The sequence below is a fragment of the Gymnodraco acuticeps genome, unplaced genomic scaffold (genome assembly GCF_902827175.1).
Source record: "Gymnodraco acuticeps unplaced genomic scaffold, fGymAcu1.1, whole genome shotgun sequence".
NCBI lineage: Eukaryota > Metazoa > Chordata > Actinopteri > Perciformes > Bathydraconidae > Gymnodraco > Gymnodraco acuticeps.
In genome coordinates, this window is record NW_022991571.1 from 89,080 (window position 1) to 103,738 (window position 14,659).

The 14,659-nt window shown below is 43.8% G+C and overlaps 1 protein-coding gene across 17 annotated transcripts in view; it reads right to left on the reverse strand.

Moving 5' to 3' along the window:
• si:ch211-285f17.1 (sickle tail protein homolog) overlaps positions 1–14,659 on the reverse strand; it is a 105,216-nt gene that overhangs the window by 46,567 nt on the left and 43,990 nt on the right. For 15 of the 17 annotated variants that reach the window (XM_034197427.1, XM_034197423.1, XM_034197428.1 and 12 more), the window contains exon 2: positions 10,002–10,279. In XM_034197427.1, coding sequence (XP_034053318.1) covers positions 10,002–10,279 — 278 coding nt within the window. Of the gene's footprint in view, positions 1–7,543; positions 7,829–10,001; positions 10,280–11,596; positions 11,686–14,659 lie in introns of those variants that run through there. The other 2 variants (XM_034197426.1, XM_034197430.1) reach the window with 2 other exon arrangements.

The following is a 14,659-nucleotide window of genomic DNA, read 5'->3' on the forward strand; positions in this document are numbered from 1 at the left end:
ACACACACACACACACACACACACACACACACACACACACACACTCAGTGCTCAATGCTCAGCTCTTGGCTTCAGATGACTCGATCTACCATAAGTCATCTTATTTTAAAAGCTCTTCAGTGTAAGTCTGAATATATGTCCGTGTCTATCACAACTGGACCTTCTGTAGACACACCCCCCCGCCGCCGCCGTTATAATGTCCGTCTTTTCACTGAATTGTCGTCTTGAAAAGGGTACTCACAACAATTCCGCAAAAACTTCATCTTCACCTGTTGCACTTGTCATTTCAACGTTAAAAACAATAACACGGCATGAATTGCTTCGTCGCACTCATTCTAGATCCTCTGTCTCGAGCCAGTTAACTAGCGGGCCTTCTAGAACACCCTGGAACCGAGAGGAACTCTGAAAGAACACGCCCATTGGCTACAAATCAATATATGATTGGTCAGTCCAAACGTACGCTCTCAGTCAGTGCAACGGCCAGGGCCTTCTATCAAGGATGTAGAATACCTGGTTGAAGGATATTCTACCCAGAGACCCAGAACAAGATCTGATTGGTTGCTTTCTTTTCTAACACAAAACCACTGAAATGCGTAGTGCATATATAATTAAATCGATTTTTTTTGTGCTCCAGGGTATTCTCTGAATACCTTGAAGGCCCTGACGGTTCACCACTGATATATATATATATATATAAAGTGGCACTAAACGAAAATACTCAAGTAAAGTAGCTCAAATGTTTACTTGTGTAAAACAGTACTCCAAAGTGGATGGAGATTATGGTGTCAGCTGGAGGAGGGGTTGCTCAAACAAAGTGCAGCACATGCTCCACTTCTGTCAAATAATGTTATGTATTACTGATTCCATTAGCTGCTGAGGCCTTTAATATATACTATCCCACTGTATACTTACTCATAATCCAGGTGCTACCCGTCATCTTGTTTAAAAGAAAAACCCTGCCTTCTCCTTATCGCTACGAATGTATTTTAAACATTTACAAAAGCAACTTAAAGTGGAGTTGCTGCCATGCCGCTGCCCACCCTTTTGTCTTCAACAAGAAGGGGAATAAAGCACAGGAGATCAAAATAAGGTTGGAGCCAGATGCTTGGAGCCTGTCCGTGGCTTCAATCTTTCTCTTGGTTTGCTTATGTGTCTGATTCACCCTCTGAAGTAAAGCTCATACCTTTGGCCCAAGGTGGAGGCCAGATGTCAGGGTGCGTGCAAAGACTTGCAAAGGTGCAGACGGAGAGAAACGAGGAGAAACACCCGTCTCTCTTTTCTTACGGTCATAACGTTTAGGACAGAAACGGCCAATGTGTCAGTAGTGGAAATCCTACAGTGACGGACAGACACGTCACATCGAGCCAAAACATTTGTCATTTCAGATATACTGACTATGAGACAGACTAACAACAGAGACCGCTATCAACTTTATAATGCTGAACGTCACCAAACGTTGAGCGTCGTTTCTGAAACTGCAGCATCAACACAACAGCATTTGCATTCCTTCATCGTGGCTAGAGATACTTACTCATCAGTCAATTATTTACTCAATTTATTCTGATGACTTGCTTCGTGATGCTCACAGACAAAAGGACACAATGATGCCTGCAGGCTAGCACTTCCTTCAAACATCTGAGTGACAGTTCAGGGCGGAGACGCAGGCTATTAACTGACAATGAATCTCACGCTTCTAGCTGGCAGTCAATAAATACTGTACACAATAACCTCAGATCATTTCCACCACTACATTATGTGTGTGTGCCAATTTGACCTTGCATACTGAAGACCTGGAGATATTGTGATTTAGAAAAGTATCATCACCTTTTCCTTTCGTACATTGTTGAGTTGATTTGCAGTTTTGCGAGATGAGTCTTTGCCCTATAGTGTATTATAAATCGAGGAATGTTCCCCAGGCTGCGTCGGCACCGCTCATAATTGCACCCAAAGGCCTTTGAGGTTAACGAGGTTCCCGACATTTCACCTCTGCAAATCTGTCAAGACAATCTTTCTGAGGAATAACGACGACCTCCCTGTTGAACCAGAGGAGCAACAACATAAAGAAGACTGAGATAAAGCCCGGGCTAATGCTGCTGTGTTGTTCGTCCGCTGAGAACACTGAGAAGAGCTCAGACCTGATTAGCTGCTCTGATTAACACACTGCCGTTGCGTTAGTGTGTCAAATTCTGTCTGGCTTGACTCATTATCAGCGGCGATCAGATGCGGGTCCATCAGGGCCTTCTGTCATAGCGGCTTAACCTCCCCCTACCCCCCAGTGACACTCAGGATTAGACAGAGCCTTGGCGCCACTCTACGGATCACTTGTCCACTCAGTTGGGGTTCTGCACCCCCAAAAAAAACGCAGAATAACCCCTCATTACGCCGTCATTAACCCGGTGCTTCTTGTTTGTGTTGGCTCTAAAAGTGGTACTTCATGCAGAGGTGGCAGATCTATTAAAAGCTCCTGATGGGCAGTGGAGGAGGTCCGGTGATTACAAACAGATGTCGTGCTGCACAGTGTCTGATTGTGCATTTCAATAAAAGCTAACACAAAGAGGCGTTCTGTGAAAATATCACAAGCATATCAATGTTTGCTAGAGAGAGGTGCAGGAATGAGTCCTAAAACCCCCAAAAGACTTAGCATTTGACCACTTACATTACATTTCATTTAGCTGATCCAAAGCGACTTACAATAAGTGCAATACAAATTCAAACTAAGAGCTTTATTTAATGTGTTTTTGGTGAAAAGCCTGAAATAAGCTTTAGAGATGTTAACGTTTAGTTCTACGACATACAATACGTCAGTAAATACCCCACTGGTCAATTTAAAAACTGCGATTGCTAACAAGTGTCCAAATGAGACGACTAAACGTCATCATGCCCAACATTAGCAACCTTTAGCTTAGCGGTGGTGACGTGAAGTTATGTGACCGTGCTGTAGTTCCTTTATAGCCCAACATTAGCCACCTTTAGCTTAGCGGTGGTGACGTGAAGTCATGTGACCGTGCTGTAGTTCCTTTATAGCCCAACATTAGCCGCCTTTAGCTTAGCGGTGGTGACGTGAAGTCATGTGACCGTGCTGTAGTTCCTTTATAGCCCAACATTAGCCTCCTTTAGCTTAGCGGTGATGACGTGAAGTCATGTGACCGTGCTGTAGTTCCTTTATAGCCCAACATTAGCCTCCTTTAGCTTAGCGGTGGTGACGTGAAGTCATGTGACCGTGCTGTAGTTCCTTTATAGCCCAACATTAGCCTCCTTTAGCTTAGCAGTGGTGACGTGAAGTCATGTGACCATGCTGTAGTTCCTTTATAGCCCAACATTAGCCGCCTTTAGCTTAGCGGTGGTGACGTGAAGTCATGTGACCGTGCTGTAGTTCCTTTATAGCCCAACATTAGCCACCTTTAGCTTAGCGGTGGTGACGTGAAGTCATGTGACCGTGCTGTAGTTCCTTTATAGCCCAACATTAGCCACCTTTAGCTTAGCGGTGGTGACGTGAAGTCATGTGACCGTGCTGTAGTTCCTTTATAGCCCAACATTAGCCGCCTTTAGCTTAGCGGTGGTGACGTGAAGTCATGTGACCGTGCTGTAGTTCCTTTATAGCCCAACATTAGCCACCTTTAGCTTAGCGGTGGTGACGTGAAGTCATGTGACCGTGCTGTAGTTCCTTTATAGCCCAACATTAGCCGCCTTTAGCTTAGCGGTGCTGACGTGAAGTCATGTGACCGTGCTGTAGTTCCTTTATAGCCCAACATTAGCCGCCTTTTGCTTAGCGGTGGTGACATGAAGTCATGTGACCGTGCTGTAGTTCCTTTATAGCCAAACATTAGCTTTTTACTTTACTTTAAGTGGTGTTAATATGTGGATATCATCCTGCTGAACAAAACGAGTACATTTCATAAACATGTGTTTGCCACAGCTTATTTTGGGGATTTTGGAAATCCCAATCGGATGCTAACTTCCAGGTCGGCCTACAAAAATACTTAATCTCTGCACCACCCTATAGATCTGCATATTCTCTTACCAGGTCACCTCTCATGAATGTCATGCCAGGAGGTGAAGACAATGAACGATTCTTCTTCTTTGAGCTGATAGAAACAACACCAACACTCCCTGAAAAACTCCCTCTCCACTCTTTGTTTCTTTGATCATGGTCAAGTTTCTTGCAGGGAGGTAAAGCACGCTCTAGTGTTATCTAGCTGACCTTGGATCTGAGACCATAGAGAAGAGTGAGACATGGCCAGGAGCCCAAAGAGAGAGATGTGTGGGGGGGGCAGCCAAATGTAGCATGTCTGCAAAAAGTCCCAGGGGGGAGTTTACAGTACATTTACTGAGTATAGCGACAAATGAGGCGTATCTATGTGGCTTTGTTCAACATTAAATCGGTGAGAGAGTGCCGATCTTCTGCACCCTGCAATTTGATTGATGTTGTTACTAAGTATTACAGATTTGAACAACTTCTGAAAGGGGATCTGTTCTCATGTGATCCCTTTCCAAGGCTTCTTCCAATGTTTTTGTTCCTTTTTTTACGGAAATGACAAACTAGTTTTCCCCATAAAGCTTTGCAATTTTGAAAAAGATTGACTTTGATGCTTGAAGCAGGACAGTTAGCCCACGATAGATCAAGTGTAAAAAGACGAGAAAAATATACTTCTGAAATGACACAAAACACATGTTGTACTTTTCAATGCATTCAATGATGTGCTTTCAATTTCAAGAGTGGCACGGCATGTTGTCTTTTCAGAACAAACGCAACATGTTCAACATGTGGGCCGTCAACAGCTGAGAACTGGTTCAAAACAAAAGCGCCAGGGGTGGAAGAAGTATTCAGATCCTTTATTAAAGAAAACGTACTAATACTGCAATGGAAAAATACTCCATTATAAGTAATATATAGTTATAAGTACTTGAAAAGCACAACACTTAAACAACTTTCCACCACAGCAACAAGCATGTTAGTCGGAGCAAATGCAAGAAATATCTCTGTCTGAATCAAGAAAGGTGATCAGAAATAGATAACAAACAATTATATTGTAAAGTGTCCAACCCTAGACCAGCCATTGCAACATCCTTGGCAGTGAATTCTTTAAAACTCAACTTAATTGACTGTATTCCTGACAACAGAGCCTGAATGTCCACATCTGATTGGTGCATACCTTTCTTCAAGGCACCCCACCGGCAAACTAACCTGTTAGCACCTGCAACTTGCACAGGAACACACACACACACACACACACACACACACACACACACACACACACACACACACACACACACACACACACACACACACACACACACACACACACACACACACACACACACACACACACACACACACACACACACACACACACACACACACACACACACACACACACACACACACAATGATGGATTATAAAGCCTGTGTGTTTTTCTGTCTGCCCACAGCTGCAGACGACTGTCCTAACATGGCTGCTTCACACTATACAGAAACCAGAAAGTCATACAGGCGTGTGTGTGTGTGTGTGTGTGTGTGTGTGTGTGTGTGTGTGTGTGTGTGTGTGTGTGTGTGTGTGTGTGTGTGTGTGTGTGTGATCATCCAAGCAGGTTAGTTAGTAGGCAGTGAGAGAGAGAGGGGTGAGAGGATGGGTGGCGGTCAGGCCGGAGGGATATTATCTCCTCTCCCCTGGGTGGGATCCAGGAGGAGGAAATTAAACTTCTCGCCTTTGTTGCAGGTTTAAGGATCAGAGGAGCAGGAATTGAGGGGGCCCTCATATATATAAGGCTACATCATTCAGTGTGTGTGTGTGTGTGTGTGTGTGTGTGTGTGTGTGTGTGTGTGTGTGTGTGTGTGTGTGTGTGTGTGTGTGTGTGTGTGTGTGTGTGTGTGTGTGTGTGTGTGTGCAGTCATGCTGGGTGGAGTGGGGGCCATCCACTTTTCAGACTGAAGTGATATTATCTTCCAAACCTCCGCTTGACCTTGATAAATATGCGCCTTTGTAACTCAAACCTCCGGAGAGCTTCTTCCTCACCTCTCAGGCATTTTGGTGACGTCGTCTTTCCGGTTTTGTTCTGCACTTTTTCAGCGTGAGAACCGTAGCTAATTCATCCTGCGTTGTATATTTGACTTGTGTGTTTTCTTGACAGAAAAGCTAACCCTCCCCCAGGACACCACATGACAAACGCTTCAATAATCTTGCCATTTTTGTTTTGTTCAATTTCATTTCCCATTTTGAATGATTGCATTCCTCCTGCATTAGATGACGCTCTTCAATCATCTTTGTATTCATTCATCAGCACTAACATTTGCCAGTAAATCCAAACCAGCCTGCTTTCTGTCATGATGCATTCAGGAACCATCATCACTCCTATCTCACTCGCAACATCTGAATAACATATGAGGAGTTTCATCCTCCAAATCAATCTAAGAGTGTCATGTCGTACAAACTAAAAATCATCACCAGCAGATCAGATTTATCTCCTTGATTTATTTCAGCAGCTGAGAGAGGATCTACAAACTGTTTTAAAATTGGAGTACAACTTTACCAATAAGGACGCAGTGTCCAACCTGATAATAGGGAGGCTAAGATACATGTATTTATGAAGCCAGAATGACTGAAACATAATTTTCTATTCAAGTTCACACAACAGTTGTTGCTTCTTACAGTCATACTGTACAAATCCAACAATCCTGGACACACCAAAGGATGTATGATTAAATATAGTCCCACAAAAATGTCAAACCTTTTTAAAAAAAGTCAGTAAATAACAAAGTCTACACCTGATGCATTCGTGTCACCCTTACCCTTACAGTCTGTGAGCAATCCCCACAGGTGCAATTTTGGGGTGAAGTGTCTCAGGGACACAACGACATGCTGACTGCAGCCGCGGGGTTTGAACCTGAACACCAACGCACAACCCACTGCGCCACACGCCTCCCATGCCAAGAATAAGAGTTAAAATATAGATAGAACTGAAATCCAACAGGAGCTATTGATCCACAAGTCATTCTCCATCGTATTTTTAAGATACTATTGAATTACTCAGACCAAAAAAATTACTTTTTGTCTAACATGACGCCTTGTAAAATCGTACAGAATCAGTAATAACAGCAACAACTCACTAAATCCACCTCTGATATCCTGCATGATCCAGCACGCTGTTATGATACTCCTTCACTTCCGTCCACAAGAGAAACCCTGCTTTGCATTTGAGCGTAATACCGATATAGTCTACTCTATGGTAATGAAAATACACTACGCATTTTCGGTCAGATTATAGGCAGCTGCTGCTAGGTGATTGTACTTTAAAGAAGATTTACTGCAGACAACTACACGGTGTTCATTCAACCAAACATGAGGGGACCAAAAGAAAATCGTTTGCGCGTAAAGACTTGTTTTTGTAACCGATAAAAGTCGTGCGCCAACTTTTGCAGTCGCCTCCTGGAAGTTTGCAGCACCTGCAGAACAAACCCTCCCTCGTACTCTTTGCATTGAAAAGCGCAACAACAGTTTGAACATGAGGGATTTCGCTGCGTAAAAGCGCTCCAAAAGTCTCTTACCTTTTACTGCGTCTACACAAAAGCCACCGATGTGAGTTTTATTCCGTCTGAGTGCAAACTTTATCTCTTATTCCCGTTTGCAGCCATGCCTCCGGACAGCGTTCAGATCCATCTGCAGAGCAGCGATCCTCCTCACACAGCTCTGCCTCTCTCCCTCTCTTTCTGCTCGCGCTCCAGCAAGCACTCACACGTAAACTGAGCCCCTCCAGCGGTGACATCATCACCAGTCACCATGGCAACTCTGACTCCACCCCAAATCCTGGAGCTGAACTTACCTGTCTGACTACCTGCAGCCTCTCAACAACACCTTCCTTCCTCTATTTACCATAAAAACGGTAAGATGCAGCGTCTAAATCATAAAATAAAACATCTACAAAGCTACCTTCTTATATCTGTACAGCTTTCCTCTTTTCGTAAAACATTTTTGGGATATTTTATGTAAATATTTCTCTATACTTGTTGTCGTTTCTTGGTTGTTTTTCTAACAATTTATCTCCTTTAAGTTTTATGTATGCACTATGTAAGGCACATTTCTGATGTACAAGTACCTCCAACACACACACACACACACACACACACACACACACACACACACACACACACACACACACACACACACACACACACACACACACACACACACACACACACACACACACACACACACACACACACACACACACACACACACACACATCACTTCAGGGGACATTACATTGACTTACATGCATTTCCTGGAGACTTATCCTAACCTTAACCATAACCAACACATGCCTAACCCTAACCAAGTCTTCACCCTAAAATTAATGATTCCCCTTATGGGGACCTCCAATTTGTCCCCATAAGGGAAGCCAGTCCCCACACGTGACTATGTAAACAGATTTAGGTCCCCACAAGTATAGTAATGCTAGACCACACACACACACACACACACACACACACACACACACACACACACACACACACACACACACACACACACACACACACACAGCACCCTCCCTGCTGACTTCTACTACCTATTCAAATGCTCATGAGGAGGCTTCCCTTCACATGTATGCACCTCACTCTTTCCTCCACAATGCGTCTTGTCCCTCTGCATCAGCTCCCTGTGGCTCGGTGCCAGGCTCACCATTACCTCGATTGTTTTGGCCACAAAGCCCAGCATGCCCTTCCCCTCTCGTCTCCTCTGACCCAGAGCAAACACAAAGACAATGACCAGGTGAGCCAGGTTGACGTGACTCCCTCTGGGTCGCCCTCCCCCGTCAGCTTGGAGAATTTATAATCAGTAAAAAGCTCCAAAACAACCCTGAGACATGTATACTGAAGCCTGGTATACACACACTGGTTGGAGCTATAAGCAAAGTCCAATTATGGAGATCCAAACATGCTCCAAACAGGTTTTCAACTGCTGCACCCCAGCACCCCAGCTTCACAGCAGCTGTGGGAGGGGAACGAGACAGGCAGATTTATAGGGTAGATTTCACATTTAACCTGAGGCACAAAAAGAAGAGAGGAGAAAATCGTTTTGCAATATCTCTGTTGCGTCAGTCTGCAGAAGGAAATAACAATGCCTCAAAGTTACCAAATGAAAGGAAAGAGTAAGAGGACTTTATAGATTGTTAAACAGCATTTATTTTCTGCTGAAAGTTATTTAATACATGTTTTGGCCCCTGAAAACACCTGTTGAAAGTGACATGTAATAATCTAGTTGCATATTTACACATAAGATAAGATAAGATTCAACTTATTGTCATTACAGGTACTATGTAACTAAATGGTTTCTCTGCATTTGACCCATCCTAGTGTTAGGAGCAGTGTGCTGCCATTATGAACGGCGCCCGGGGAGCAGTGTAGGGAACGGTGCCTTGCTCAGGGACACCTCGGTAGCACTTTCCAGGACTTGAACTGGTGACCTTCCAGTTGCCAAGCCAAGTCCCTATGGACTTCGCCACCACCGCCATCATCCGAAACCACTTTATATATTTGGATGTTCTGACACTAAAAATAGCTGCTTCGATCTGAAAACACGGTGGATGGCCGAAAAGAAAAAGAAAAGCACTTGAAGATGCTAAAACACTCCTTAAAGTTCATTTTAGTGTTGTAATATTCGTTGAAAGTGAAACAATCTATATATTTGTATCAAAAAATGTAATGTTTTAAATCTTAAACGATAAATATCCTCCATTGCAAAATAGATGAGCATTTGTCAATATATTTAAGCGAATAGTTCTAATAGAAATGTTTATTTTTAAAAGTTAAAAGGACATCATATTGAAATCTAAGCTACCTCTTAGCATCGCAGTGTCCCACACAGAGATACCCCGGTAAAATCCTAGACTAGGCTAGAACCACTAATGTATTCATGCAACACATATTCATGTCATATACACTGTATATTTATGTCGTTTAAAGTTTCAAATATTGTGCATAAACCCGGTCTCTCCCCCCCACTGACCTGCTCTCTCAGCCTCTCCTGGTGGCCCATGATGGCTGATGCATGATGGGGGTATTTCTGCTTCAGATGCTCCAGGAAGGCCTCCCTCTTCTTGTCCATTTCCGGCGGCTGCATAGCCAGGATCTCCCGGGAGCCTCTGGCCCCGCCTAAAGTGTGTCTGCGTGGGACGGTCCGGCTGCCTTTAGCGTCCCCTTTTGTCCCATTTGGGGGCACCTGTCTGCGGCTGACGTGCTGCCCGTCCTCCGGAGACGTTACCTTCAGGTTGCTTTTGGTTTGTTCTGAGGGGGAACAGAGGAACACGGGGTCAAACACATGTGTCGTGTTGATGTTTTGACATAAACTGCAGGTGCGTGCCTGTATGTTGTCATGAAGAGGACACAACAGGGCAGATCACACCATTATGAGACCTGAAACTGTGGCAAAACGGAAGTAATGAACTGTAACTGTAACACACTCCATGTGAGAAAGTAAGGAGACCACTCACGCCGAACTCATATACTACGATAACCCGTGTCTGATACGCATATTTCTTTATATATTCATGCTGTTTTAAATTCCAGCAGTAAACCCACACTTTAATGTGCCAGACAGAATATTGGTGGAGAAAACACTGAATTGAAACAGCTGTTCAGACTTCTACCTTAATAGAAAAAAGGCAAAGACGTCCAATAATGTAAGGAGACACACATGGAGCAACTCAGAAAAGATATGCATGGCATCTGTTTGTAAATCCAGACTTTGAGATAGAGAAGAAAGTGCACAAAATGATATTCTAATTATCTGGTTTCAGACAGAGGGTGAGAAGGTAGGATGAGAAAAATAAAGCGCTTTTTGAACATTAAAGCATGGAGACATGTCACAGTGAACCTACAATGAGCATAATAGGGACATTTTAAATCAAACCTCAGGAATACAGAAAAATCTGTGATAACTATAATGATATATTTGAGTGTCTTATTCTACAGTCAATGGTAAGTATTTGAAGGAGTACATTGTTCCTAACCCACAGAGTCCTCCCTTATAAGTGCTTAAAACAGAAGGGTAGGCTGACTTGTTTCCGATGCGTGCAGGTAGAGCTTTGACGTGTATTTTCAGTGAGTAACGGCAGATAATAAAGGATCTCTCACCCCTTTGAAAACTGAAGATGGATTTCAAGCGATTTACTATTATTTGAGGCGAGTTTAATATGGCCTTTCTTCTCTTGAAAGCTTTAAAAGCATGCTGTGAGCCGCAGATGAAAAACGAATTTCTTGTTTGCGTCTCAAAGACATGTTAGGACTCACAGAGGAGTAGCTTTAACAACAACTTGGGGGGGGAACAAATCCTGAGCAGCTGCAGAGGATTCAGCTTCTATGATTTCTCTTTTCACCTGCAGACTTTTATATGAAAACACAAAAAGCCGGCCTATTTTCTGAAAATAAAATAAGTGGTGGTGCGTCATAATCAAGCCCACCAGCAACCCCCACCAGAGCCGGAGTACTCTCATGTACTTCCAAACCTATTTTTAACTCACAAACAGCTAACCGAATCACACTCAGCCGGCAGAATCACGAATCAGAATGACTGTGCGAGCGGCACGTCAGAAAGCTTCTTACCTTCCCCACAATCTTTGTCTTCATCTGCTATTTCCTCCTCCATTGCAACTTGGGAATCAACACACACACACACACACACTGCCGGAGCTGCTGGAGAATCGGCTTGCTTACAGATTCCAGACGTGGCTCACGTGGATAAAGGGGGCTTGAGATTGGCCCGGCCCCCCGAAGCCCCGGTATAGACGGGGAGGGGGATTTAGAACTGCATTCCAGGACACAGACCCAGCAGAAAGCTACCTTGCGGTGGTCGTACGCTGCATGTAAATGCAAACACAGTCTATATCAGGCCTGTCTAAACTCTCTGTCCCCGCACAGAGGCCCAGCAGAGGCAGCCAAATGGGTCATGAACAGGGTTGGGAGGAATGTAATCGGTTACAATAACGAGTATGTCAAAAATTGTATTTTCTTGCACTATTTTATCTGTTTTATTGTTGCACTGTCGGAGGAGCCTGTGAACTAAGAGTTTCACCGTCATAACTTCACTGTAGCTATGCACACGACAATAAAAGCCTTGAAAAAATGTAATCGGCAACATAATTCAACGCCTGAACATGGCCCGTGTGTGTCCTGTTTCCAATGAAGTACCTCACAGGACACTCTGCTTTGTTGTACAGTGTCTAGTTCGTCTGACGGAAAGCAAACAAGCTTCGCCGGCTTCATATAGTGTGCAAACACATCAGTACTCATCTGTAGTCCATATGTAAAGGAGAAAGGGACGGGCTGCATGAGATCATTTATCTGCAGCTGCTGATGTAAGTGACCTGATCTAAATGTAAGGAGAAGAAGAAGAAGCGTGGGGGATCAATGGTCTAGTTTGTGGGCCATGTAATTGAAGTGTCGGTGTGAGCGCATGAACAAACAGCAGCTGACGGGAGACGTGGAGACAAATGTGCTTCCACCCACTGTCTGCTCTCAGACGCTCACGTGCTCAGGCTCTCAGCCACAACAGGCTCACAGTGAGCAGGCAGGCACCCCGGCATTACACAGGGGTCGCTTCATGCTATGAGCTATCTGCAATGTTCATTCGATCCTAAGGGTTCTTTGGGAAGTCACTAAAAGTACGTCTCATCTACTCCTTCATAATTAAGTGATTTACTACGTTTCCCAGAACCATTTACTACAACTCCCAGAACATGTTGGGTTTGGCTGTAGGCTATAAGTTGTACTAAAAATGTTACTTTGCTTTTTCTGATAGATGAAATCAACACAATGAGCGGCAGCAATGTTTGATTGTTGCTTTTTCTTTGCACAGCCATTGGGAAAACTAACCTTAAACGGGCCCTTACGTTCATTTCCAGGTTCATATTTGGGAACTCTGGGAAGTTTGAACATTTAACTTGCACATTTGACACTATATAATCCAAAAACATATATGCAACATGGACTGAAGACTCCTAAAGAAATGCCTCTGAGGTGCTTTAGGCCAAGTGTCAGAGTTCCTTCACAATGACAGCTTCACCACCAACCAGCAGTCAGCCTGAGCTCCTATCGCTCAGCAATAATTAAACCAAACCCACGGTCACACCCTGGTGGTTTAACCTGCCTCTCTGTCAGCATTCCCAGCCAGAAAAATGACCAGAGTGTCACAAGCGGATCTGCGAGTGAATTGCATCTCTTGAGAACGTCTTTCACAGCTGCCAGTGTTGACTGAGTGAGTTGAAAAGGGCTGGGAGGGCTACCACCTTTTTCTGCACCCTGATTATCCTGCTACATGTAATCCATTACTCCGGGGCCTCCTGCTGTTTGCTTCTCACTTATTTATGGAGGAATGTGTCCCTGTGCCCACCCTCCCCTACTATTACTGTCCCATAACTATGTGGCGGGACAAAGCTCTGTTGTGTGCAATAAAAGCGGGGCGCACAGACCCTGAAGCCATGAATAGAGACACATAACAGCACTGTTTCGCTGACTGTTTTGATCATGTCGCAGATATCGGGATATCAGATGATCCGTTCATGTGGAACTGAGCCTATGTACAAAAGGATCTTATTTAAATATGATTAGAATATATTAAGTTTCTTACACAGAGCAATAATATCCAGTTTACTGAGTCATTTGGACCGAGACGCTGCCAGAGGGATAAAATAATCGTCTAATTATTCGACTGTTTACTTCCTGTCTATCTTCTTCTTCTGCTGCTGATTTCAATGTAGTATTCCACTGTGTTTTCTAATGTTTGTTGTCCACAGCTGACGTTAAAGCAGTGGTTCTCAAACTTTTTCTGTCAGGCCCCCCCTTTGGAGAAAAAAAAAAGTCGGGCCCCCCCAACACAAGTCAGGCTCAGTGGCGGCGCCAGAGATTTGTTTTGGAGGTGCTGTGGGGTAGCTTGACGTTTCATAGAGGGTGCTCAAACATTTAGGGTTTCCCATTAATGGACCGGGCGCTACAGTATTTTCAGGAATTTTCTACTGCAACAATCCACACGCATATACACAGTGTGACAGTTACAATTAAGGCTCGATAATCAGCTCACGGCTTATAGGTGTAAGCAGGGGTAAAGTTCTATTTTTATAGGTGGTGTGTGGACCCCCGGGAAGATTTATTTTTAAATATTGCAGTTGAAAGCATCAATCTGGTGCACTTTGAGAGCAACATGAAGAGATCTATGGATACCTCTCTCAACACCCAGATGAAACAGAACTGTAAGCAGATTTACTTTTTCTTTATGGATATTTTACAAATCACCCTTTTAAACTTTATTCTTGTTTTACTGCCATATAGTATTTCATACCTGTTTTTCATGTATTCTCTTATTTTTTTATAACTATAATGATCATATAAACGTGTGCCTCGGAAATAATTGTTTACATTAATCGTGACCAAAACGTTTGAGACCCACTGAGATAACACTGAGAGAGTCCTTTAGTTCACTGAGTCTCTCAGTCTGACAGGAGAGCTCTCCTCCACTTTGTTGTTGAAAAAACTCCTTATATCCGTTAGCGTAGCTCGCTAGCACCAGAAGCTAACAACAACGATCTCCGGTACCGGTGCGCTCTCTCGCGCACACAAAATGGCTCGTTTCACACACACACAGAGCCAAGCTTTAATGAAACACAGAGACCC